This window comes from Phodopus roborovskii, unplaced genomic scaffold, assembly GCF_943737965.1.
Source record: "Phodopus roborovskii unplaced genomic scaffold, PHOROB, whole genome shotgun sequence".
NCBI lineage: Eukaryota > Metazoa > Chordata > Mammalia > Rodentia > Cricetidae > Phodopus > Phodopus roborovskii.
Genome location: NW_026126599.1, coordinates 9135009 through 9161820, shown reverse-complemented (window position 1 = coordinate 9161820; position 26812 = coordinate 9135009). Strand labels below are relative to the sequence as shown.

At 46.6% G+C, this 26812-nt stretch overlaps 1 protein-coding gene across 1 annotated transcript in view; it reads left to right on the top strand.

Moving 5' to 3' along the window:
• LOC127237353 (WD repeat-containing protein 49) overlaps nt 1–26812 on the top strand; it is a 40571-nt gene that overhangs the window by 5727 nt on the left and 8032 nt on the right. Inside the window, exons 3-15 of the mRNA XM_051205584.1 lie at nt 3653–3804; nt 9457–9559; nt 10985–11091; nt 11174–11253; nt 12460–12514; nt 13711–13756; nt 15273–15332; nt 18025–18190; nt 22265–22360; nt 24152–24210; nt 24437–24578; nt 25515–25554; nt 26399–26487. Coding sequence (XP_051061541.1) covers nt 3653–3804; nt 9457–9559; nt 10985–11091; nt 11174–11253; nt 12460–12514; nt 13711–13756; nt 15273–15332; nt 18025–18190; nt 22265–22360; nt 24152–24210; nt 24437–24578; nt 25515–25554; nt 26399–26487 — 1195 coding nt within the window. The remainder of the gene's footprint in view (nt 1–3652; nt 3805–9456; nt 9560–10984; nt 11092–11173; nt 11254–12459; nt 12515–13710; nt 13757–15272; nt 15333–18024; nt 18191–22264; nt 22361–24151; nt 24211–24436; nt 24579–25514; nt 25555–26398; nt 26488–26812) is intronic.

Sequence of the window (26812 nt, the reverse complement as noted above, 5' to 3'; positions counted from 1 at the left end):
AGTCAGGCATATTGAATAGCTTCCCAATGTGTGTTTAAAATATATTAAAATCCCATCTTAGAAATATGGTGTGTAAGTTATTTCAGACTGCGCTATTCCTATTGAATAACAGCTAATCAACAAGGAGCCAAACAGCTCAATGACTAGCATGCCTGAGCAGATTAGCCTTCCTTCTTTGAGTTATTTTTCAGCCCAAATATTTTATTCCTCCAAATCATGGGGACATACAAACATCTCAGGAGGCTGCTGGTTTCTGGCATCTTCTAACGGGGAATAAAGTGACAGATTCAGATTGCCTTGAAAAAGGCAAATGAAAATTTGGTAGTCTACAAATGTACAGACAGGGCTGGGTTTTGTCAACCAGAATTAGAATTCAGGGAAAGACTTTTTTTTTCCCCCCTAAGGAAGGTAGTGTGGGGTGCTAACTAACATAACATGTGAACCTCTATCTTAAGCACATTCAGGTTTTCTCTAGGTTAAGACAGTAGGTTCATTTCTGTCCATTTTAACCCAGCACAAGTGATTCTGTGAGTGAGTGTTCCCATTGTAAGTGAGTGCTCCCATTCAAGGGCTGGCATCTCTCCGGTCAGGAGCCCTACCTTCTTCATCCAATGCCAAGAGGCAGGTAAAGAGGATACTGCTGCCACCTACAACTCCAGACACCTCTTCTCACAGCCATGATAGGTGAATGGGAAAGTGGCATGTACCTTAGTTGGTCACCCTCTTCCCAGCAACAATTCTGCAAATGGATGAGGATGTGTGGATTTGGGAGAGGGTAACAGAAAGCTTCAGAGACATACAACAAGCCAGGTGACTTGGGCAAATCACTCAATCTAGCTAACTGGACTTTGTTCTTTAGTCCTTCAGAAGATGGGAGAAAGGCCTTGTAGAGTAATGGTCCTTGTTGAAGGCAGTACATAGACTGGGCTCACTATATAATGGCCTTACTAAATGAGACTGACTTCAGCCCAGGAGACACGGGTGACATTCAGTAGGGAAGGTGCCAGGGAGGGCTTGGTGGCCACAGAAACAGTTATTAAGCGAACTGTCACACGGCAGTAGATGCTGGTCTCCTCCTGAACCTCCACTGCAGAAAGCTGCTCTCACTCATGCACCTGTGTTTGTAACAGGGAGTTTGATGCCAATTTGATGACTCAGTCTAAACTTCTATGATACAAATGTCTCCCCTGATGGACTCTTGGAAAAGCCATTTCAGGCTTAGGCACCAACTCATCCTACCTGAAATGGCTTTTCCCAGATTCCAGAATTTCCTGTGTTCCTCTCAGGAACCATATGTATTAGTCCCTTTCCTGGTGTTGTAACAAAATACCTGAGACAAACCAATGTGCAAAAGAGCCCAGGTTTGTTTAGTACAAGGTTCTAAAGCTAGGAAATCCAAAAGCATGAAGCTGGCATATCCCTGGGGTCTTCTTGCTGTGTCAGTATAGTGAGAAACATCACATGGTCAGGCAGGGCAAATGTGCTGGCTTAGGTCTCTCTTCCTCTTTGTTTTTCAATACATTTTTACAGGAAGCCCATGGTCTTGCACGTGCTAGACAAGCACCATCAAGTTATATCCCTAGCTCTGTCTTTCTCTTCTTATGGGGCCACTGATTTCATCATGGGAGCCCTGTCCTCTTGACCTCAACAAATCCCTACCTTTAGATATCACTAACATATAAACTTAGGTACTGAGCTTGCAATAGAGACTTTAGGAAGCATTTTTAAATCTTGGCATCTCATGCCAGGAAGTGGGAAGAAATCAGTGAGTAAAGTCTCCCCAAAGCAGGGGAATAGACAATGACTGTGCAGGTAATTTTCCTTCAGCAAAATGAGTGTGTTCCACTAGACTGATAGCAGACAGGGGAGGTACTGTCCCTTAAGCAAGCCACTCTTGGAACTACCCTTTCCACGGGGAGTCAATACTGGGACCCCATGCTGACTTCCCTGGAGACCCACACAGATCCAGGGATGGCCTGTTTGCTAAGAGCTCAGAGAACAAATGGAAAATATGCAAAGTGTAAATTCAAAGGATTAGAATGCAGTTTAAGAGACAAATATTGCAAATGGCTGGCATTTGGCAACTGAGCCAAGGAGAAGACAAAGCTCTGCCCAGGCTCATGGGCTCACTCGTGTCCAGTGTCTTGGCTACTTCTTAGCCTGTAAATTCAGAACTTTACTTGGAGTCAACGGATAACATCTGCCTCCCAAAGCTGGCTTAAGAGAGCACTAGTTGGAGCTGGAGAGAAGGCTCATCTTTATGTGCTATCTTCCCATTGTGTACCTCTCTCTAACTCCTCTCTTCTTGCAAAATCACCCATTGTATTGGAGTCTAGCCTGCTCCAGAATGACCTCGTCTTCATTTACTGCTTGTATCTCAACAACCCCATTTTCAAATTGATCCCCATCCTGAGGGACTGGAGTTATTTGCCATTTGAAGGGAGAGTAGCAATTCACCCACAACAAGAAGTGAAGGAAACCAGGACTCAAAAGTAGCTGACACACAGTGGGTGCACGTCGCCACTGCCTCTCTGATGGTCATGCTCTCCCTCTTTGTGCTTGGCCCAGCTGCCCTTCTAATCTACTGCAGCCTCTACCAGCTCAGTCTGCTCATAGAAGTCCAGAGCTATGGCATGATTTACAAGCATAACAATGGTTGACAGCAATATCATTCTAATCACGTTAGACCATTACTATATTTTATCCATTTTCTCTAAGCATGCTGTCCTTTAATCAATTTTCTGACTTCTCTAAGGAAAGTTATACACTAGGCAGCATTGTCTCTCTATTTTACAGACAACACTGAGGGGAAGAGTTCTTGGGGAACTGTGTGAGGCTACCTAGGCATTAGGTAAACCCACTTGGATTCCAGCACAGGTCAATGGACGCTGGGCTGTCATGTCCTCATAGAGCAGCCACACAGGAGTCTTCTGTGTGTCCTCCAAATATCTGCCTGGTGACTGGGTTGGTGGTGTATTCTTGTATTAAGAACTGGGGATAGAGGGCTAGAGAGATGGCTCAATGATTAAGATCACTGGCTGCTCTTTCAGAGGACCCAGATTCAATTCCCAGCACACACATGGCAGCTCACAGCTGTCTGTAACTCCAGTTCCAGGGCACCCAACATCCTTGTGCAGGTAAAACACCAATGCACATAAATAAAAGACAAAACAAAAGAAAAACCTCAGAACAGATTTGGTTATCAAAGTACCACAAATGAGATCCATGTCACCCGCTCCCCTTGAAAGCTGGGTGCATAGAGAAGGGGGTGACTGTTCATTTCCTTGTGGAACGAGCAGAGCCTAGAGCCTTGTGGTCACAATTGTCCCTTCTCTCTGATCACCTTTCACACACCCATGATTGAGGGAACCAGGGGTGTAGGCCTTGCTATCTTTGTCACAACAACGATGGAGAAAAACTCCTCCCTGGATTTGGACTTTTGGCAGGGGTGGACAAGGGGTAGAATTTAAACTTGGTCAAGTCAAGCCAGACCCCACACCAGGCAACAGCTGTGGAAGCACCACAACCGTGCGAAATGTTCTGAGTGTGTGACACACAGAGAGCTTAGAGTTCGAGGCCAGCTTGGGCTATGTAGGCAGATCCTATCTACACAAAGAACAAAACCTATTGCTGTCCCCCATTTCCTCCACAGATCTGGGATCTGGAGACCCATGGTTGCTGCTTTACAGCTTCTTCCAAAGCCAGTGGTATCAAGGGAGAACTTGCAGCTTGTCTCTACCTCTCTGGACCAAGAGCTCTGTGTGTGGCCACCGATGCCCTGGCTTTTCTTCACCTGAAAGTGGGGTATGAGGCTGTCTGTCCTCTGAGCTTTGTGTGTAGAATTTTCTAGAGGATGTTAGAGAATTCCAGCGGCATGGTCAGTGGTCTACTTGATGCTCTTTGCCATTCAGGTCACAGGCTCTGAAACTGTAGTCCTGAGCCTCCGGCCTTCAGCTTATATTTGACATGGGCCCTTTTAGCATCCCCTCTAGCAACACTGGAGTAATCTGCACTATCCAGAGGTAATTTTCCCTTGGTCCCATCCCACCCACCAGCCTTAAGCCTATAGTACATAAAGATTCATTGTATGGGAACAGAAACCAAATCCAAAGGCAGAAGATGAGCACACAGAGAACAGACAGAGGTCTGATAAACCTCATAGTGATGTTGCTTCTTCCATGCCCCATGCCCTAGACACCCCCTCCCCCATCCATAAAGCAAGCTAGCCATTCAGGGAGCACATACCCAAGTGATAAGGCAGGACTGTAATGGGGACCTCTGAGTAGATTCCCTTCCCCAGCAATGGGCCTTGAGAATGGACTCTCCTCGATTTCACATGTATTCTAGTTTCCTTGACATCCCCACACTCTACCCCAAATCCCAATTATAGCACCATTGCCTCCCTGACAAAGAGTCTAGTGACCACTTGCCCTTTCTTCCACTTCTGCTCTTCTGGGCTGAACCTGTCTGGTCTTACACACTCAGAGAAGACACTATACAGGATAAGAATTGGCTCCAGGTCCTTGCCTGTCTCTGCCCTACCTGATCTAAGGCTTTCTACTCTTATAGTACAGATGTATAGATGTTGTCTAGTTCAAATCTTCATAGATGAATAATTATGGATCCAGGAGTTGGGGAGTGGATGGCTATGATGCATGGGGACCAGGAGCAAAAAACAAGACATCCTGCCTCTGGGGGAGGGTAGTCTTCTGGCTTCTCTGTGCACCTTGCTACAATGAATCCAAAGGAAGAGGGGATGGTACATTACAAACCAAAACAAGGATAAAAGCATAAGAAACAAATATTGACATAGAGACACACAAATTGACTCACACAGAAATCCCCTAGAAACAAAAACTTAGAATCTATAAAAATACAAGCAAAAGACCTGTGGGGTAAGAAAAAAAGAGAGAGAAGACACAGACAAAGCATTATGAGACAAAGAACCTCCAAAGATGCCACTGAGTTTGTTTTCTGTTGGCCATCTTCTGCTGAACATGGGGCCTGGCCTTAAGAGTGGCTCATACACCAAGTGAAACTCCATTAGAGAAAATGAATTTTTCATTTGGTTATCAACTAGAGACAGCTTCTGGGTTAGGGATGTGGGCTTATGTCCACCTCCACTCTCAGCATCTCAGCACAGGCATCCCATGAGGTCCAGACAGGCGCAGGTCCTGTGCATGCTGCCACAGCCCCTGGGAGTCCACGTGTGCATTGGTCCTGCTCTGTTGAGGTGCAGGGCCTGGTTTCCTAGGTGCCCTCCATCCTCTCTGGCTCTTATACTCTTTCTGCTCCTTTTCTACAGGATTCCTTGAGCTGAGAGGAGAGGGATTTGATGAAGACTTCCCATTCAGTAGTGTTCCAAGACCTCTCACTCGCAGCACACTGTCCAGCTGTGGTCCCTGTATTTATTCCCATCTACTTACTGCAGCAGGAGGCTTCTGATCTATGAGTACAGCAGAATGTCACTAGGAGTCATTTTGTGGCCGTGCTCCTTTAGCAGAACAGTGGTATCTGCTTTCCCCTGGGTCCCCAGCCTCAGTTTCTTGGCCACTGAGCAGTGTCAGAGATGGGTTCCATCTCATGGAGTGTTTTTTTGTCTTCAGGGGACTTCTACATGTGCCAATTTGCATGTCTCTACATCTACATCTGCTTCTTGGGCTCTTTGTTTTTCTGTTTTGTTTGCTTTGTCCTATTCAAGTTTGTTTTCAGTTGTGTGCCATTCAATTTTGTTTACTTGTTTATTTAGCTGCCTGTTTGGTTTCTAATGAGAGAGTAGGAAAGGATGTGGATTTGGGTGGATGGGGAGGTGGGAGGAAGTGGGAGGGGGTGGGAGGAGGTAGGGAGGGGGTAGGGAGGAGCTGGGGCAGGACCATAATCAGAACAAAGGGCTGGAGAGGTGTTTCAACAGTTAAGAGCACTTGCTGCTCTTGCAGAGGACCCAGGTTAAGGTTCTAGCACCCACATGGTATCTCAGTGGCTCACAACTATCCACAACTCCAGTTCTAGGAGACCCTCTTCTGACTTCTGCATACATGAGGCACCAGTGTGGTACACATACATACATGCAGCCAAAACACTCATACACATTTAATTAATGAATTAACCTAAAACAAAGCCTGGGACAGAGGGAAGCATACTTCCTAATACTGGTTCCCACAGCCTGCAAGGAGGCATCCTTGCTCTAAGAGGCCCAGGGGCTATGGAATAAGCCACACCCTCCTGGGAACGGAGCTCTTCCCTCCCTGCCCTGCCAGCATGAATGATGGGGTGCTTGGCATATGCTTTGAGAACTGCAGGACTCTCTGTAGTCCAAAAGCATGGACCTCGGTACAGCCAGCCCAGTACAAGTGTGGCCCACTCTCCTTTTATTTGTTATTTTTATGTGGATACTGGGAATCAAACCCAGCTTCTCTGGAAGAATGGCCAGTGCTTTTAACCTCCGAGCCATCTCTCCAGCCCCATGTGGCCCACTCTTAATCCCCTGTTACTCTTCCTGGCTACACAACATGCATTCTTCCTCCCTACCACAGTTTTGTTTTGTTTTATCATGGTTCAGCAGTTCTGAGAATCCAAAGGCAGAATACACAGGACCAGAAGGATGCAGAAAAGTTACAGTGAATGTCATAGCATCTGTGTTTCAGGTACTGTGACACAGTGGTAACTGGCTTCCTGTGCCCCAAATCAAGACCTTTTTTCTCCCCATGTTTTCTCTTGATTTGTGTACATAGGCATGGGAGTCAGGGTCAAAGGTCAAACTACATGTTAAGAATTCATTTCAAGGGGCCTGGAGATGACTCAGTGGTCAAGAAGACACACTGTGGGCTGGAGAGATGGTTCAAAGGTTAAGAGCACTGGCTGCTCTTCCAGAAGTTCTGAGTTCAATTCCCAGCAAACACATGGTGGCTCACAACCATCCATAATGAGATCTGGTGCCTCTCCTGGTGTGCAGGTACACATGCAGTCAGAACACTGTCCATGATAGATAGATAGATAGATAGATAGATAGATAGATAGATAGATGATAGATAGATGATAGATAGATAGATAATAGATAGATAGATAGATAGATAGATAGATAGATAGATAGATAGATAGGACACATTGTCCTTGCACTAGGTGGTTAACAACTGCCTCTAACTCTAGTTCTAGAGGACCTGACACCTCTGGCCCCTATAGGCACCTATACACACAGACACATATCCACAATTTAAAGAAAATTTAAGGGCTGAAGAGATGGCTCAGTGGTTAAGAGCACCAGCTGCTCTATCCAGAGATCCTGAGTTCAATTCCCAGCAACCACATGGTGGCTCACAACCATCTATAATGAGATCTGGTATCCTCTTCTGGCCCAAAGACATGCAGGCAGAACACTGTAGACATGCATACATACATACATCTTTTATAAAATTAAATTAACTTCTTAGAAAAGCAAGCACATTTCAGGGCATCACATGTGTGGCCTTGGTCTTGGCCATCCACTCCCTTTCTAATCTCAGTGAAGCCATGCGGCTGGCTAGAATGGCTCAGAAAACTCAAATAGAGCCACAGCTGAATGACTGGTGTAGCTAGGCTCCTGAGCAATCTGGAAGGTTTCACTCAGGATGCCAATGCAGCCTGCCAATCAAACTGCTGTTTGCTCTGTATGATAGAGTTGTGTAGAACAAACAGCCCACTTGATTGATTTCTTTTGGAAGGTAATGCAATGATGGGAATTCTGCTTCAAGGGCAACACAATCTCAATCTCTAATGCTAACACTTAGCTGCCAGATCATGTCCCCTGTCCTAGCCCACCCCATCCCTGACATTACTCAGGAGCTATGCTACCTAGAGTTACCTAACCCTCATTTGCCTAAGCTCCTCCCCCAGCACTTGGGAAAGTGATCAGACCAACAGCTAGACCCAGAGATTCTTCCTTTCCCTTTGTTACTCCCTTCTGTGGACTTCTTCCTGCCTGGACCAGACCCCCAACCCACACACACTATCTCCTAAAGCACCAGGACAGGCTGCTCTTCCTTGGAGAGTAATCTGAGCATCATGCCTGAGGCTTCAGGTCCATTGGAGAGGCTCTGCCATCTTCCTGTAACCATGCTTGAGGATTCATTGCAGAAGGTCAATGAAGAGGGAGGCGGCAGGGAAATCACACATGGAATTACTGTCCACTGCGTGACAGCATTTATATCCCTTTCCTCATCATTTTGCCTCACATTCCCATAAGAGATTGTATTTTGCAGATGAGGAAATCAGGCCATGGGGCTTGAGGTGCTGTTGAGTGTTGGCCTCCGAGAGGCAGTTGTGGAACCAGGCTCTGGTTGCACTGCTCTGCCCTTTGAACCTGGGTACCCATGGAGTCACAGGGCCCTGCTGCCTGGGCCTCATCCCTGCAGTAACCAAGAAGTGTCGCTTTTTGGACACAAGGATTCTTAGTGTGCTAATTTGTTTACATTTGTTTGGGAGAAAAATCTAAATTCTCTGCAGACTAGATCATCCTGTCAGCCATCAAGTTACACTCCTCCTGCCCTTAAAAAGAGATTCATAGCCCCTTGTGGTGGCACACACCTATGATCCTAGTATTGTTCAAGAGGAAGAATCAGAAGGATCTTGAGTTTGAGCACAGTCTGAGCAACAGGAGAACCAGTCTCAATCAATCAGCCAGTCTGTCAGAAGTGCATGCTCTATTTCTTCTTTAGCAGTCATTGTAACTCAGCATGTGTCAATCACATGTGTTCTGAGTATGCCTTATCGTATGTGTGGCATTGTAAGAACATGCCCGTATCTCTTCCTACTTAGTCCCTGTGTCCTAGTTAGGATTGCTATTGCAGTGATGAAACTCCATGACCAAATCAGCTTGGGGAGGAAAGGTTTTATTTGTTTTACACTTCCATATCACTGTTCATCATCAAAGGAAATCTGGACAGGAACTCAAGCAGGGCAGGAACCTGGAGGCAGGAGCTGATACACAGACCATGGAGGGGTGCTGCTTACTGGCTCGCTCCCCATGGCTTGCTCAACCTGCTTTTTTATAGAAGCAGGAACCACCTGCCCAGAGATGACACCACCCACAATGGGCTGGGCCGTCCCCCATCAATCACTAATTAAGAAAATGCCCAACAGGCTTGCCTATAGCTGGATCTTGTGGAGGCAATAGCTGGATCTTGTGGAGGCAATTTCTCAATTGAGAATCCCTCCTTTCTGATGACTGTAGCCTGTGTCTAGTTGACATAAAACCAGCCATCACGTCTTTACAACACTTAAAGCAGGTGTTACTGCCCCTACATTGCAGGTTAGAGAGTGGGATTTTGAGCAGTTAGGCAATCTCCCCAAGTGCCTAGATGCATCATTTGAGCCCCAAGCTTCTGCTGGCCACTGTGTAATGGAGAATCAGATCAGCCCCCTCCTAGGTATCACTGGCATGCAGTCACCTCAGCTGTCCTTTGTCTCTTTTTCATGAGCCAGATCTGTCCCAGAGCCCCACCTGGTACGCTCGCACCAAGAGCCGGTGGTATGCTGCAGGTACAACCCAGCCTTCAGGCATGTGGTCAGCTGCTGCGAAGCATCCGTAAGTACCATCCACTCCTGATGTCTTAGCGATGACATGTTTGTGAGGTAGCTTGGTCCTGACATTACATTACAGATGAGCAGTGTGTTCTGCTCACATTCCATTCCTAGAAATCAACAATGGGATGGACATTCAGTTCTGCTCTGTTAATGATCCCGTATTGTTTGAACAGTCTGCTTAGAGTCAAGTGGAAGAAATTGCTGTCTCCCCAGTGGCTCCCAGGATGAGTTATTAGGAAGGAACATCCATCCTGAGAGTTATCTTGTATGCTGTAAAGCAAATACTACTCCAATCCACTATCTGCTCAGAGGACTTTGAGAGCGGGCTCTAAGCCTACCTCAAAGGAAACCCCACTGTGGTAGGAACTGACTTCAGCTATCAAGACTGAGGACACTGGGCTCCCTGGAGGCTCCCTTCCTCATTCAAAGGAAGGACTCTTACTCAAAGCCTGCTCCAGAGGTGACCAGAAAGAGACTAATGGCGAGAACAATTGTGCTGAGGGAGATCTGAGGACAGGGAGTTTAGAAGGTACAGGAAATGAACCCTACTGTCACAGTTTCTTTCCCAGTGGCTTCAATAAAATACCCTGACAAATGGGGGTTATTTTAGTGAACATTCCAAGACACAGTCCATTGTTGCCTAGAAGGCATGGCAGCAGAAGCTGCAGACAGCTAGTCCAGCACCCAAAGTACAGAAGTGTGAGCCTAGATCAGATCCACAGTCCAGAACAGTGAACTTAGGTCAGACCATATCCAAATCCAGAAACATGAGTCTAGTTCTTCATTTAGTTCAGGACCAATGCACGAACCTTTCACATTCAGGATGGGGTTTCCTACCTCAGTTAACCCAAGCTTAAGAAAATCCCCACCATGCATGCCCACAGGCCAACCTAAATCTAGACATTTCCTCGCTGAGACTCCCTTCCCCAGCGAGTCTAGATTGTGTTGAGGTGCTAGTTAACACTAGAACACCCACAACCCCTTGACTCTGGACAATGAACCTGCAGATGCTGAAACCGAACATTTCCATTGTTTAAGTGATCTAGTCATGGTAATTTGCTATAGCTGTGCTAGCAATTGGATACATTCAAATAGGCTGTATGGGAGTCCAGACACTTTCTAGGCACACATTTATTTTTATTTAATATATGTGGATGTTTTGCCTGCATGTGTGTCTGTACACCATGTGGGTACTGTCTGCAGAGGCCAGAAGAGGACACTGGATTCCCTGGACCTGGAGTTACAGATACAGATGGTCGTGGGCTGCCATGTGGGTGATAGGAACTGAATCCCTCACCCTCTAAGCCATCTATCTCTCCAGTTCCTTTAAACTGTCCTCTTTGATATTTATGTCACCAGGCCTCTAATTTCCTTTGATTTGATAGTAATTATTGCTAAGCCATCTTTCTTTCAATTTTTCATACAGGTCGTGAAAGTGTGGGACTTTGAAACTGGAAGACAGGTGTCTGAATTTATTGGGACTCATGGCAATGCTGGTATCACCTGTCTGACTTTTGACTCCAGTGGAAGAAGGTAAACCCTTTCTCTGGAGTCCAGAACCTTTCAGTAGGGTGATCTGGGTCATGTCATCCTAGGGGGAAAATCTGTTTCCTAGGCTCGTCACTGGGGGCAGAGACGGCTGTCTGAAAATATGGAGCTACAACAATGGACACTGTCTTCACACCCTTCAGCATGGCAAGTGAGGCTGGGCTTCTCCAGCAGTGTTCCCCTGTCAGAAGCTGTCTTTGTGGGGCTGCAATTGGAACCAGCCAAGCATCCCCAAGTTTGTACCTGAGTGGAAGTGTGTGGATGAGGGAAAGGCTAACTATAGAAGATAAAGAAAAGACAGAGACACAGAATAAAAGTCAGGAGGGCAGATCCAGTTAATACTGAATTGCCATGAGTTTATTTTTCACCACTCTTATATACCATAACCAAACAGGGTAGCATGTATACTGAACAGACTTTTCTTCCTCCTTTCTCTATGGGCTCAGTAACCACACCTTCGATTCAACTTGTCCCCTAGCCTTGAGAGTCAGGAGTAGTCACACCTCAAACCAGGTCTGTTGTTATTTAGAATAAGACAGACAAACATCCTACTGTGGCCAGGCCTTTGACCTCTAGGTCTTATGACTTGCTGAGGACAGTTTTGAACTCTCTGCCCTTGTGCCAGGATGGAGTGCAGCCATCCTTATGGGCACTGGCACTCCCCATACAGTACTGACACACACTTGGCACCTACCATAAATGGAAAAGGAAACAAGTGGGAAGGAACCAAATGGGGGCAGAGTCTACAGCGTGGGTGACATCTCCACCTCCCCTCTCTCCGTATTTCACATTATTCAGTGCTGCTGAGCTTGAGTTTCGTGGGGATATGCTCACAGAAATTAAATGCTGCTCTCTTATAAATCTCCTCACCTGCCCCAAGGCTACTCATTCATTCCTTTGCTTTATCTATTTTTGGTTAAAAAAGAAAAAAAAAAAAAGTTCCTCAATTCTGGCCTGTAAAATGCTAACAGAGCAGGTAAGATGCACATTCTTCAACTACTACAGGGGAATAAATAAAGTCCAGGTGAAAGAGACATGAAACTAAAATTATGAGTCTCGTTCCTGAATCTGCTTTGACCTCCTCATGACCGTCTGCCCATTCACTCACTTGGCCAGTCACATGCTATCGGATCCTCTCAGGAGAAGCCAAGCCTCTTCCTGTAGCCAATCAAAGGCAGACTCAGGGAAGGCTGCCATTAATGAATGATGCTTTGTTGATCTGGGTGACATTTGATCCCGTGCTGAACACTAGAAAACAATGAAGTCTGTTCTGACCATCAGGACAACGTATGAAAGCTGAATTAAGAGTTAATAGAGAAAAATGTTTGACATAAGATGATAATGTATTTCTAGATGAAAATCAAAGTGAAGTCTGTGATTGTACCTACATGGAGGTGAACCAAAATAGGTAAGTTTCATTCACCTTCATATATTTAATTTATAGGACCTTCCCCCCACCACCACCACCCTAGTTGTAAAAACAATTAGTTGTATTAGTTAGCTTTTCATCACTGTGGAAAAAATAGCTGAGATAAAGTGGGAGTGGTATTTTGGCTCACAGTTTCTGGGTCTCAGTCCATCATCAGCTGAGGTCTGTGGCAAGGTGGGAACGTCGTGGAAGAAAGGCAATGGTACAGGAGAGATACTCACATCATGGTAACCCAGAAAAAAAGTGAGTCAGACACAAAAGCCAAACACAAGATACAGCCTTCAAAGTCATATCCCAGTGGCCCACATCCTACAACTAAAATCCACCTCTCTTTTTCCTTCTTTAGAAGATTTACTCATTACATATACATGTGTGCCACATCCATGGAAGCCAGAGGCCATAAGATAGGTGCCCCAGAACTGGAGTTACAGACAGTTGGGACCCACCTGATATGGGTGCTGGACCCAAAACAGGAGTGGGGGTTCCTCTGCAAGAACTGAACTGTCAGTGCTCTTGGTCAGTGTGTGATGGCCACCATGTAAGGCCACTGTGTGATGGTCACTTTGTGAGCCCAGAGGCTCAGCAGTTAAGAGCACTGATTTTCTTGCAGAGGACCCAGTTCTGGGCTCCATGGGCACCAGAGATACATGTGATGCACATACATAGAAGCAATCTTAACACCATGTATTCATAAGATAAAATAATAATTATTACAAAAATAAAAGTTTTAAAAATTCAAAGTAACAAATCAGAGTGGAGCAAGTTAATTCAACCACCATAAACCAAAGAATAAAAACACAGTAATTCCTTCCTGGACACTAACAGAGTGAAGCAATCTTTGGGCCATTTCTGTGAATAGCTGGGGGGGAGGGGGCGGTAGTGTCAAACATGCCCTAAAGATCAAGCCATTCCCAGGAAGGCAGCTGCTCACAGAGGATCTGTAGACCTCAGAAATGATGGGATGGCCTGTTTCTGGCTCCCGATGCTTTAACAACTGACCCTAATTTATCAAATTCCATTTCCCATTGTTCTCCATTACGTTGGAAAAGCTCATATCAATTTTCGTTGATGTTGTGGATAGGGCAGAGTTAAACCACAAAATTAGTTCCATATAAAAGTAAACCAATGGAAGCTGAAGTGTTAAAATGTAACTTTTTGTTGTTGTGTTGCCTTAGGTGTGTCATAGCTGTTGGATGGGACAGAAGAATAAATGTGTATTTTGTAAGTGAAATGTAACACATGAAGACATTTCAAAAACCCTCCGCTTAGGTGGACTTTCCTCCCTCCCTCTCTCTCATTTTTAGTGTGTTTTTATTAGTTTTAATTGTTTGGGGGTGTGTCCACATGTGAGATACGCATGTGAGTGTAGGTGTCTACAGAGGCCAAAAGCACTGACTCCTCTAGAGTTAGAGTTAAGAGTTGAGTGCTGAGAACTGAACTGGAGTCCTCTGAGCCATCCCTCCAACACCCTGCCTCTCTCTCTCTCTCTCTCTGCCTCTCCGTTAAGAGTAGATTAGAAGCCAGGTGGTAGTGGCACACACCTTTAATCCCAGCACCCAGGAGGCAGAGGCAGGCAGATCTCTGTGAGTTTTTGGCCAAACTGGTCTACAGAGTGAGTTCCAGGACAGGCTCCAAAGAAATACAGAGAAACCCTGTCTTGGAAAACCAAAAGGAGAGAAAAAAAAAAAAAAAAAAGGAGCAGATTTGAATATGCTTTTGCTGCCTGATATAAGACAAGTGACATGCACAGGGTTCCCTCTCTTTATTTTTCCTTCTTCTTTCCTCCTTCCTCCCTTTATTTCTTTTGAAAGACGCCCCCACTACCCCCCCCCCCCAGTATCTTCCCAATGTTTCTCTTGAGAGGATGTGCCAGCTAGGAAAGCTGTCAGGATCTCTGGGTTCCTGGGAACCCTAAGGTGCCTTCACAGGTCTTGAGTTCTCCGGATAGCTCACACTTTCTCCTGCTCCCACCACCTACATCTCCTCCACCCCAGCCTGAGGGGTTTCCCAGCCTGCTTGTGAAAACACTGGTCTTAGGGGAAGACTTTTGCTTTCTTCCTTCCTCCCAGCCTATCTTTTAGAGCTTCCTAGAGCCTCTCCAAGCAGGAAGAGGAAATGAAAGGACACCCATAGGCATATCTACAGACACGAAATCCCTCTTTATGGGGGGGATTAAGAGACAGAAGTTTAAAGCACTGCCCAAAACTAAGTTTTAAATCTACCTGTGACATTTTATTACCATGCTTGCTATACTGGGTGGTCCTGGCTTTCCAAATGCATTTAAACGCTGTCCGGGCTCCTTATTCATTTGAAAGTTCACTATATTTCACAGCCTAAGCCTTGCATCCTGAGAGTGATTTGAGAGATGAATACCTGGGAAGTTTCAGCACTGAATTTGTCCTTTGGTATTACAGCTTTCGAGGCTGATGGCTTTGGGTTCAGCCCAGGAAACAGCTCTGGGTCTTATTATGAAGGCAAAGTTATGCGGTGGATAGAGAAGAGCTTGTCAGTTGACATACGATTTGCTGAAATGCAATCACCCAGACGTCAGGAGTGGATTGCTTTTTCTTCCCACTGGCACTTGGGGAATTTGCTTTGACATTTCAAAAATCTGCATCAGTGGTGGGGTGAGGGGTAGGGTTATGAAATGTGCCAACACCTTCTCTCTGAAGTTGTGAGTGTGTTGGCAGCTCATTTTATGGCTCACACAATGTGTCCTGTTTGGCTTTGAATACAGGACATACCTTGTGATTTTCATCACTTCTGGAAGCCTCAACCCCACTGGCAGGATGACCTGGTGAGCCACAACTACTGAGTGGCCCTCAGTGCACACGGTAGCACACAAGGAACATCTCCTTCACTCAAGGGGCTACCCTACATTTCCTGGACCTACCACACATGTTCAGTTTCCCAAAAGCCTCTGCTATGTATGGCAAAATTCTTGCTCTCATAGAACAAGGTGCACTGAGGTCCAGGCAGATGTCTCCTTTCTGGGAAAGGTGATGGCCCCAATGTTCAAGTAGTGGTGTGAGGCCAGAGGGCAAGGTTCCACACTGCTCTCCATGAGGCTAGCTGGGAGTCCCCATGTATGGGAAGCTCAAGGTGGGGAGGGTGTGTGTTTTTGCCAAGAAGCATTCATTTCCTCCTTCTTCTTGGTGAGCCAAATTGCATTCACCATGTCATGACATTCCTGACTCCCCATGGCTGGTTAGAAGCCCAGAGCTGGGGAGTGGCTTGCGACGCTTATTAGGGATCAGAATGTTCCAGCACTCTATAGCTTCCCAGGGATGAATGACTTCCTTCAAAACTGTCTGGGTGTCAAAGCAGCAAGACAAATGTACAGAAAACAAGGCCACCCCACCCAACTGTCTGCCACTGCCCCACCTACCTCATGTGCCCCATAAATATTTCAGAGGGCGCACGTCACTAGAATACAAACTCCATTATCTTAGTTAGGATTACCATTGCTGTAATGAAACACTGTGGCCAATGAAACTTGGGAGGAAGAGGCTTTATATGGCTTACACTTCCACATCATAGTCCACAATTAAAGGAAGTCAGGACAGGGACTCAAACAGGGCAGGAACCTGGAGGCAGGAGCTGCTGCAGAGGCCGTATTTAAGGGTGCTGCTTACTAGCTTGCTCAGCCTGCTTTCTTATAGAACCCGGGACCACCAGTCCAGGAATGGCACCACCAACATGGAGTGGGCCCTCCCCCATCAATCACTCATTGAGAAAATGTCCCACAGGTATTTTTATTTTCAACTCCTCTCTGATGACTCTAACTTGTGTCAAACTGACATAAAACTAGCCAGTACATCCCTGAAGCCAGTCCTTACCTGTCCTCCTCCTACTAGTGCCCAGCTTAGAATAATTGCCCAGTGACTAAGTTTTCATTCATTCAGCATCCACTAAGTGCCTCTTGTGGATCAAATATTCTTTATAGTGAACAAGCTCTGACACGGCCTTGTCTTCGAAGAGCTTGCAGTTTAACTAGCATCGAGGGAAGTAGTAAAGCTATATACAAGGTTCCCCGGGGGCCATGGCCTATGGATGTCACACTGGGTCAGTGAAGTGCATCTGCTGCCCTTAGTCCTCCATCATGCACACATACCTGTGCAGCACTCTATACTCGTGCATAATGATGCACAAGTTAACACACTGGATGAGGATAAAATATGGGTTATGTATTTTATTCTGGGACAAGTCACTTACATGAGAAACCAATGACCCACAAGTTCCCGCTCCAAGGATCCACAGCCAGGCGGCTCTCCATTACCCGTCCAGAACCAAGAGAACAAGCCTGTCCCGAACCCCAGACCAAATACTGCATGGTCACCTACACACCTGTGACATGGTCTCTCACTACACATGCACTTAGGAGGCAGGCAGAGGAGAGACAAATAGGATTCTTGAGATGCCCCCCCCCCAGGCAGGTGAGCAACAGAGGAGATAGGAAGCATGGAACCTAACAAATGAAATGATGATAAGTAATGATCACGATTTGAAAGCCACTAGCTTTGCTGTAACGGTATCTGAAAGATCACGAGGGTTTTTTTCCTGAAGGGAAAGATAATCTTCCTGAGGACCAAGAGGAGAGGTTTGAGCACAGCATGGTGGCATAGAAGTATGTTGTCTGGAAGGACTGTGGGGAGCCTGGCTGATTGGCACATTAAGAGTGGGAGGAAAGATATGCTAATGAGCTGCCCTAGCAGAATGTGCATGCTATAATGCCTAAACAACAGAAATCTATTTCCCTGAGTTCCAGTCCTGACGTCGGGGTGCCAGCATGGTCCGGTTCTGGTTAGGGTTCCCTTTCTGGCTTTCAGATAGATAGCTGACTGCTGTCAATATCTCTTTGCTATGTCCTCACACAACAGAGAGAGCATGAGCTGTATGCTTCTTCCTGTTTTTAGATGGATGCTAATCCCAACATGGGGACCACATCCTCTTGAGCTCATCTGATGCCAATAACCTCTCTAAGTCCCATCACTTTGGGTTAGGGTTTTGACATGTGAATTTGAGGGTAGGACACAAACATGCAGCCCAAGAATAGAAAAGAAAACTTTGTTCTACAGTTGGGGTAGGACATTGTGGAATAGTAGGGTAGGAGTGGGGATCTGGCAGTAGAGGATCATGGGAAAGAGATAGCCATTACCTTTCTCTTTCCCAAGTCTGGCATTATAATCCGTGTTTAAACAGAGCCTCTAAGGTGATCAAGCCAAGTCCTCAAAAGACACCCTGTGAGTACATGAGGTCAAGGGTAGAAGGGATGCTGGAGTGAGGACATACTGCTTCCCTAAGAACGTTAGGGCCCTAGAGGTGATGGCCAAGCAGAGACATGCAGCAGCACTGTGATTGGCATGCAGACAGAGTCGCACTCACAAGAAGAGGTAGAGGTCCCTGAGATCCCCTATGCATCTGATTTTAGGGATCAAGTTATCCCTAAAGTGGCCCTAGGTGACTTGGGCTCTGTCTTTCTTTCCTAGAACCATGGCCACAAAGAGGACATCCTCTGTGTGGCTCAGTGCCCGCCTTTTCTTCTGGCCACCTCCAGTTATGATGGAGAGATAATAGTGTGGAATGTCATCTCGGGCCACATGTACTGCAAGCTGAACCCTCCCAGCCCCATGGATGGCCAGGACCATAGAGAAGGTAGGTAAGGGGAAGCCTCTGTACACTGATGGACAGCCCCTGCCCCCATCAACTTGAACTTGGTGACTCCATGCTAGGCCACTTCCTGTTTGGGGCAGGGCAGGGGTAGCAGGAGGTGGGGGTGTGGGGGTGTGTGGGGGAGGGAGAGAACTGGCCTCCTGTCATGTTTCTCTCCCAAGGCTAGGATGAAGCTTAAGTCCAGCCCACATCTCTGGACACCTGTCCATCAGTCTGCTCCCAACCTGAAGCATGTCCCCACTGAGCCTCCAGCATTGCTGCCACCATTCTTCCTCTTAGGCCTCTATTACCATCTACCTGACACACGATTCCTCCACCCAGCTAGCAAGCCTGTCTCCCGGTCCAGCCCAGACACTGACATCCCCTCAACATCTCACCCAACTGCCAGTTTTCAGGCTTCCATGGTGTCCTCAGCCTCAGCCTTCTCTGGTGACCTGGACCCACAGATCTCCTGCCTCAATTCCACCTTATTGTTCCAGTATTCAATTGCGAAACTTCATCCCCCCCACTCGGTGGATTTGTTTGCCTGATTCCATTTCTTTTCCTTTCCTTTTTTTTTTTTTTTTTTTTTTTTTTTTTTTTTTGAGACAGGGTTTCTCTCTGTAACCCTGGATGTCCTGGAACTCACTCTGTAGACCAGGCTGACCTCAAGGCCTCAGACTCACAGAGACCCACCTGCCTCTGCCTCCTGCGTACTGGGATTAAATGTATGCGCCACCACTGCTCGGCTAGCCTGGTTCCATTTCTTCAGGGCCCTCTCTGCGAATGGGCATAGCTTCATTCACTTCTGTAGTCATTAAAGCAATGACGAGACACACCTGCGGTATGCCTGGCCGAGAGCTAAGTGTTGAGGGTTAAATCCAATCAGAGTCCTCTCCTGAATCCTGAACTTCTTCACAATCATGTGTGGCCAACAAGGCACAAGTAGGAATGTCTACCAGCTTTACTGCAGGGTGTTCAGGGCTGGAAACTGGCTATAGCCAAATAGGCTTCCTCCCCAAGCCACCCCACCAACCAGCCCAGTATGGAAAGGAGGAGATACAGGAAGTTAGTTGTTTGAGCATAGAATTAAGGAAAACCTTTCATTTCCTGAGGCTCAACCCACAAAGCCTTAGAGAACCATGAGCCAACATTAGATCCTTGCTTTAAGCATTTGAAAACTCAATAGCAATTAAAAAAAAAAAAAATCTCTGAGTCATTCAGTCAGAAAATAATTCTGAACTGCTTGAAGAGGCATAACACTCTGAGGAGTGACATCAGAGCTATATGATCTACAGGAGGCTCCTGGTCCAAATGCAGAGACAAGCTGTGGGTACAGGCAGTTTAAAAAAAAAAAAGTCAAGTCACGTGGTCAGCTTGAGCGCCACCTAGAAGAGAGAGATGCTAAAACCTCCTCCGGCAACCTAGACATAAGGGAGTCTTGCCTGCAGACCTCGTCAGTTCCTAATCCCCTTTTCTCCACTAGTTTATTGAAGTCATGTTCCAAACCAACCCCCAAAAGATTCTTCTCTGCAGTTCTCTCTGAGAACATCTAACCATTTATTTTTGAGGGTTTTTGTTTGTTTTTGTTTTTTTGTTTTGTTTGTAAATATTTTGGGAGGAAAGAGATGGTATCCATTGCATTCCAGAAGTTTATTTTCTTTGACATTAAAATGAAATTAAAGTCACTGGCCAAGACTAAACTGTAAGCAATCTCTTTTTTGAGAAGCCCTTTTGTTACAGAAACACAAATCCAGTCAAGTCCACGGTAACACTTCCACAAGGTAAAATTCTCTCTCTCCCTTTCTCTCTCTCTCTCTTTCTCACACACACACACACACACATGCACAATCACACACACTCTCTCTCCCTCCCTCTCTCTCTCTCTCTCACACACACACACACACACACACACACACACACACACACGAGCACACACACTTTCACACAATACATGTGCTCTCTCTCACACACACATGTACACATATACTCACATGTACACACTCTCCCTCTATATCTCACACACACATGCACACACACACTCACACTCTCTCTCACCCACACATGCATGTACACACACTCACGTACAACCCTCTTTTTCTCTCACACACACATGCACATACTCTCTCTCTGTCTCTCACACACATCACACACTCACACACTCTCTCACACACACTCACACACATACAAGCTCTCTCACACACATGCACACACACTCACACACACATCCACATCCACATCCACACACATGCATGTATATACACACTCTCCCTCACATACACTCACACTCACGCATTCTCTCCCCCATACACACTCACACACACTCTCTCTCTCACACACACACACACTCACACACACTCTCCCTTTCTCTCTCTCACATACACTCACATACTCTCTTCCCCCATATACACACACTCACACACACTCTCTCTCTCTCTCACAGTCTTCCTCTCTCTCACACACACACACATGCAGACACACGCACGTACACATACACTCTCTCACACACACAAGCTTTCTCACACACCTGCTTGTACACACACACTCTCCCTCTCTCACACACACATACACTCACATACTCTCTTCCCCCATATACACACACTCTCTTTCACACACAAACTCTTCCTCTCTCTCTCTCTCTTTCACACACACACACACATGCAGACACACAAACACACAAGCTTTCTCACACACATTCATGTACACACACACTCACACATACACTACCCTCTCTCTCACACACACATGCATGCGTGCGCACGCACGCACACACACACACACACACTCACACACACAGTGGTATACCCTTTCAAGAAAGGGCAGCCTGGTGGTTTCTGAACCGTCATGTCAAAGCTCAAGGAGGATGGTGAAGAGGGTGCCATCTTGTATGGAAAACTACAGGTCTCCTCAGGGAAGGGGCTTGCTCTGCTAGTGACACAAAGCTGGACTAGATGAAGTTATTATTTGGCTAGTGCACTAATGCGCTAGCTGCATTCTTTGGCATAATAGGGACTGTTGATTCTTCTTTCCCATCAGAAAGAATCTGATTGTGAGAGAGATCAGGGGATTCCAACCAGGCTGAAGTTTAGGAAAAGTGTCCCATCAGAGATGGAGGAGTTTTATGTAGGGACGTAATCACTACTCACTGGTTAACTCTGTCATCAGGCACTTTTCCACAGCTTATTTTAGCTGCTCCTCACACTGACCCTGAGACATAGGTGCTGTCTACCAGCTTCCATCAATGGGGAGCCTGGCACGTGAGAGTTCAACAGTAATCACTGTTAACAGTTGCCAAGGGTTGAGTAATTTTGAGAGGGGCACTTGGGGATCATTAATCCCTTCAGCCTTCACAGTGAGGTCGTATAAAGGACTTGCATGATATACCCTGTGAAGGATAAGGTCATCTCCATGTAACAGATAGACACAGCTGAGGTACCAGGAGGTGAAACATATTCCCAGACTTCACATGGGTAAGAAAGAGGCTGGCATTCCTCACCATACTTCTGCCACCATCCCTGGGATGGGTGTGGGCAGGTAAACGGACTTCACCTTTGGACCCGGGAGCTTTAGGGAAGTGTCTGAGCATCCTGGGCTAACTCCCATCCTGACCCCAGGGCCCATGGCTGTTTATGCTGTCTGGGCTTCTCAGATCTCTCAGCCTGTCCTTGTAGCTCATACCGCATTCCCATTATTTTTCTAGAAGTCCTAGGGTTGGGGGAAGTGAGGGTTGGAGTGCGCACAGGCTGCTGGAGCCATTATCCTTCAGCCCCTGGCTAGATTTTTAGCCAACGAGGCCATCTTTCTCTGTTTGCTTTCCAAACGTTGCCAGGGCAGCTATGTGCAAGAGAGATGAATATAATATGTCAGAGAAAGAGAATGAGAGCAAGCTACTGAGGGAAAGACAGAGAGAGGAAGAGGGAGGAGAGGAAGAGAGATGAATGCACGTGCTTGCTTGCACGCGCGCGCATGCGCACACACACACACACACATTCAGTGGGGGCATCGTGATGGAGTGGGGGGGGGTCAGGTTTAAGGCAGAGAGACTGTGAAAACAGACAGAATTGCTTTTATTTCCAGGCCCAGACAGAAGTGTTTCCCAACTCGCCTTCCTAAAGACTCGGGCAACAAAGTTGGACTCTGCATCTGCTTCTCTCATAAGCAATGGGCCCAGAGGTGAGCCTCTCACTTCCAAGATAAGGCCACCCTGGTCCAGGACGGGTGAGTTAGGCACCTGAGTGGCACGGTCACCTCAGGCTTCCTCTGCAGTTTCATCACTGGCCTTACTAACAAACCCCAGGCTAACAGCCCAGCCCACGTGAACCTCAGCAGACACTACAGGAAGACAGTCAGGTAGCTAGGCCCTCAGCCCATCTTCCTTCAAACCAAGACTCCATCCATGCCCTGTTCCAACTGCCTGCTGGACACCCGCCACCTGCAAGAGCAATTGGCCTGAGGCATGCCAAGGAGAGTGTGAGGCCATCCAATCAGGCTAAACAGAAAAGCACAAGACGAAGGAAGCTGGCATAGGCAGCCACAGGTAGCCCTACAGAGGAACCAGAGAGAAAGGCGGAAGGGTCACACTGTGAAGAGTCAGCCGGATGTTGGGGTCAGCAATGGAACTGGCAGTGTACAGAGAAGAAAGAGAGGGTTCAGCAGGGGCCATCAGCTAGCTGGCTGGCATAACCCAGAGGCGGGCCCTTCAAGCTTCAACTGTAACAAGAGGGCCCAAATCCAGCCGCCAAACACTCTAGGACTTTTAGTAAAATTACAAGTTAAAGGCAGCAGCCATGCTGTCCTGGTAGCAGGGGGAGGTTAGGCTAGATATATATTTGGTCCGAGGGTGCTTGGTTGTTTGTCACCAATGAGAAGCCACCTCTGCCTCCTTGTCACAGCCCCACACTGTGGAGCTTTTGGTATCAGTGCTGTTGTGGATGGTGGTGGTGGTGGTGGTGGGGGGGGACCAGCTGGCTCTGCCTCCTTCCTGAGTCACCATTCTTTTCCTTCCTGTTTTACCTGGTGGGAGCGCAGCCCTCTCTCTCCTAAGAGGAGAGCAGGGTTCTACAGCTAACCCCAAGAGGAGATGCCCACCACTTCACAATGCCTGGATACCTGAACCCACAAGTAAACCACAGGCAAGAAATGATGAGGTTGCTAGGCCAGGTGCATTCTGGCAAGTTTTTAATTAAAATAGTGCTCACTCCCACACACCCTAACAACTGGAAGACATTAAATCCCAGCATGGCACATACTGCCCTGCCCTTAACAGCCAAAAAATGAAACCCTCCTCTGCCAAGTAGACCCCTGATTAGTGGAGGAGAGCCCACTGAATCATCAAAATCAAAACCCCTCCGTAATGTGGTCTTACAGTTCTAACTGAAGAAAATACACCAAATAAGGAAGAGATGTTTGCCCCTGGTGTGAGACCACAGGTTGCTGTTTTACCTTCCTCATAGTGGCTGCGCTTGCCAGTGCCCCTCCCGGCATTAAGGCAGTGGGGGAGGGGGGGTGCAGGGGATTCTGTTTCTCCAGACAATGGCTCTGTTACTGCCACTAAAGGTAGTTGTAACTAAGTCTCTATCCTCTAATACAACTGGAGATTCAAAGGTTAGGGTGAAAACCTGCAAGCTCAGAGAGTTAGAATAGCAACTGGCTAGCTTTCTGTCTTTGCTGCAACCCTGGAAGCCACTCTCTTCCCCCACCACCCTCCACAAACAAACAAACAAAATATGCTAAGCTCCTACCTGCTACTTCTGGTCAAACAGATGCCAACCCCACCTCTCTGAGTCCAGGCTTATTTAATTAACGCAAGTGAAACATTCTGTCGTAAACAAAAGCAGCATGAACAAATGTAACACATCTTTGCCTAATTAAACAAATATTCATTCCCACAACAATTGGGTCTGCCCAGTATACATTCCCAGCCCTCAGCTGGCACATGCCCCTTACTGCTTCCCTCCTACTTAGGTTCTGTCACTTTCTGGAAACTCTTTAGTGAGGCTGGCCTCATTGCAAACTTCACCCCGGTAAGTTGCAGGGAACAACTGGGTAGCTTTCTGGCTATGGGTTTGTTTTGTTGCCGTTGTTAGTTTGTTGTTGTTGTCGTTGTTATTGCTTGCTTGTTCCCTGACACTAACCTATGTATTGGGATTGTCAACCAGGCTCCCATTCTTCCCTTTGATATCTTCCTGACATTTCTCCCTGACTGGGGTTGGTTACCTTCTTATTATCTTTGCCTTCAATGTGTCTCAGTCTAGAGGGAAAGCCCAGGTGAGCAGCATCGTGGTGACATCAGAAGACACACTCATCTATCTGGCTGACCATCAAGGCTTTGTACATGTCTATGACATTCAGGAGTATGGTCTCCAGGGACCAGAGCTTCAGGCACCCAACAGTATGCAGTGAATTTCTTCATGTTAAACCTTAGATAAGATTGCTTTGGTTTTGGTGATTGCCTTGTGGGGAAATTAAGTTGTTCCAGTGGGGAGGGGTTACTCTTAAAGCCCTTGAAAAGCAGAAATACGGTTTCCTGCAAACATGTGATGTCAGCAAGGATGCAGGAAAGGGGCATCAGATAACATGGAACTGGGCTGATTGCTAGATGGTGGCAGAGGGGCATGTTGACAACCTGTGTCTAGTGCTGCAAAGGATAGTTGTACTCCTAGATATTTGGTGAAGGAAATGACAAATGTACACAGTGATTTACTTGCAAGACTGTACAACACATTATTTATCAGAGAGAGAAAACACTTACATGAGGAACATAGTTTGTATTTCCAACACTCAAATAAAAGGCGGGTACACACACCCTTACATCCCCCATCCCTTCACTCCTAAGAGAGGATGGTGGGCATGATGGCCCACCTGTAATCCCAGCACTCAGGAGTTGGAGACTGAGGACCACCAGGGCAAGCTGACCAGCTAGATTAGAACCTATCAATGAACCCTGCCTCAGTGGATAAAGTGAAGATCAAATGGAACAAGACCCCAAACATCAACCTTGGGGTCTTTATATCTGTATATGTATGGGCACACACACACACACCTATACCTACACACTTGTAAACTTGCAAGCATACCATGTACATATACATATACACATGAATAAAGATCACTGAGGAAAATCATTGTGCAAGTATGTCACACTGCTCCTATTTCACACACGTTCAGAGCTGGTATTGGGGTGGGGGTCTTGCACATAGTAGGTGCATGGTGCTTACTTAGAGAATTAAAGCAGAAAGTGGGTGCCACTCTCAACTGGGCACACACACATTGCACTAGACACCTTCCTGCAGGATCCTGTTCAGATGTCTTCTTTATTTTTACTTAGCAGTGACATCCTGGAGGGCTCATGTCGGCATGGTAACATCGTGAGTACCATCCCTTGAATAGTACGGTAGTCTATAAAGGAAGGGAAATAATTGTTCAAGTTTTGATCAGATCAATCCTCTTACGATCGCTGTGAGTTTGTCAAAGGAGAAAAGCTGCATTTCCATTCTGCCCCTGATAAGACAAGAAGAATGTGGTCCACATGGAGCCAGAGGAAGAGACTGAGTCATTGTTTTCCTTGTTCATGAATAGTACTCCCTGTACTGAGCTGGCATTCTACTGCAAGTTCATGAGCTTAGTAGGTCTGGGTTTATATGAGGCTTGAAAGGAGCCAGTCCGAAGACAGGAACCCAACTTGCTAGGTCATTCTTTTTGATTGCTTGCTCCTCCACCACCCACCTGATCACCTGCAAAGCTATAGATCCCCCTTTGTTATGATCACTTTCCCACCAGCCTGGTCCCACAGCCACGTTAGCCCCAAATAACACACGGAGACACTGTATTAATTATGAAAGTGTTGACCAGTGACTAGCATTTCTTACTGGTAACTCTGTCTTAATTATTAACCTTTAATTACTAAATATGTGTTTACTGAGAACGCCAGACTCACACATTGTGACTCATCCTACATTTCCCAGAATCCTCCTCATCTCCTAGTCCTATCCTGCTTCCCTATTGGCCAACAGGGCGTTATTCATTAACCAATAAGAGAAACATATTTACAGAATGACATCTCCCATCACCCCTTGATGTCTTGGGAGTGTTCTTGGGATTTTGGAGGGTGCATGGTGTGAGAGGAGGTAGGGGAAAGAATGGCTTTTAAAAATGTATCTATTGTGTTGCAGAGCAGCCTTGACAAACCTCTTCTCCCCTTTATCTTGCTAGTCTGGAGCTGATAGAGGGAGATGGCATCTTACTGTCCTCCTCCCTTGACTGCACTGTGAGCCTGTGGAGCAAAGACGGCGCGTACATCGGTAAGGTTCTACCTCTGCTTGGTTCAGAGCCAAAGGTGCCATGGCTCCTGTGGTAAAGTATGTTAGTGTGTTCAGACTGCCATACACAGGGTACCATAGACTGGGTAGCTCATTAACTCGTCTCAGTCTAGACTTTGGAGGTCCAGGATGGTTGTCTATACATGGCCAGGCCCTGGTGAGGAATCATCTCAGGTCTCAGAGCACTGGCCTCTTGATGAACACATGTTGGAGACAGCTCTCTACTGTCTTTTACAAGAACATTAATGTTATTAGGTCTCATGACCTTATTTAAAGTTACTTACCTCACCAGAGTCCCTGTCTCCAA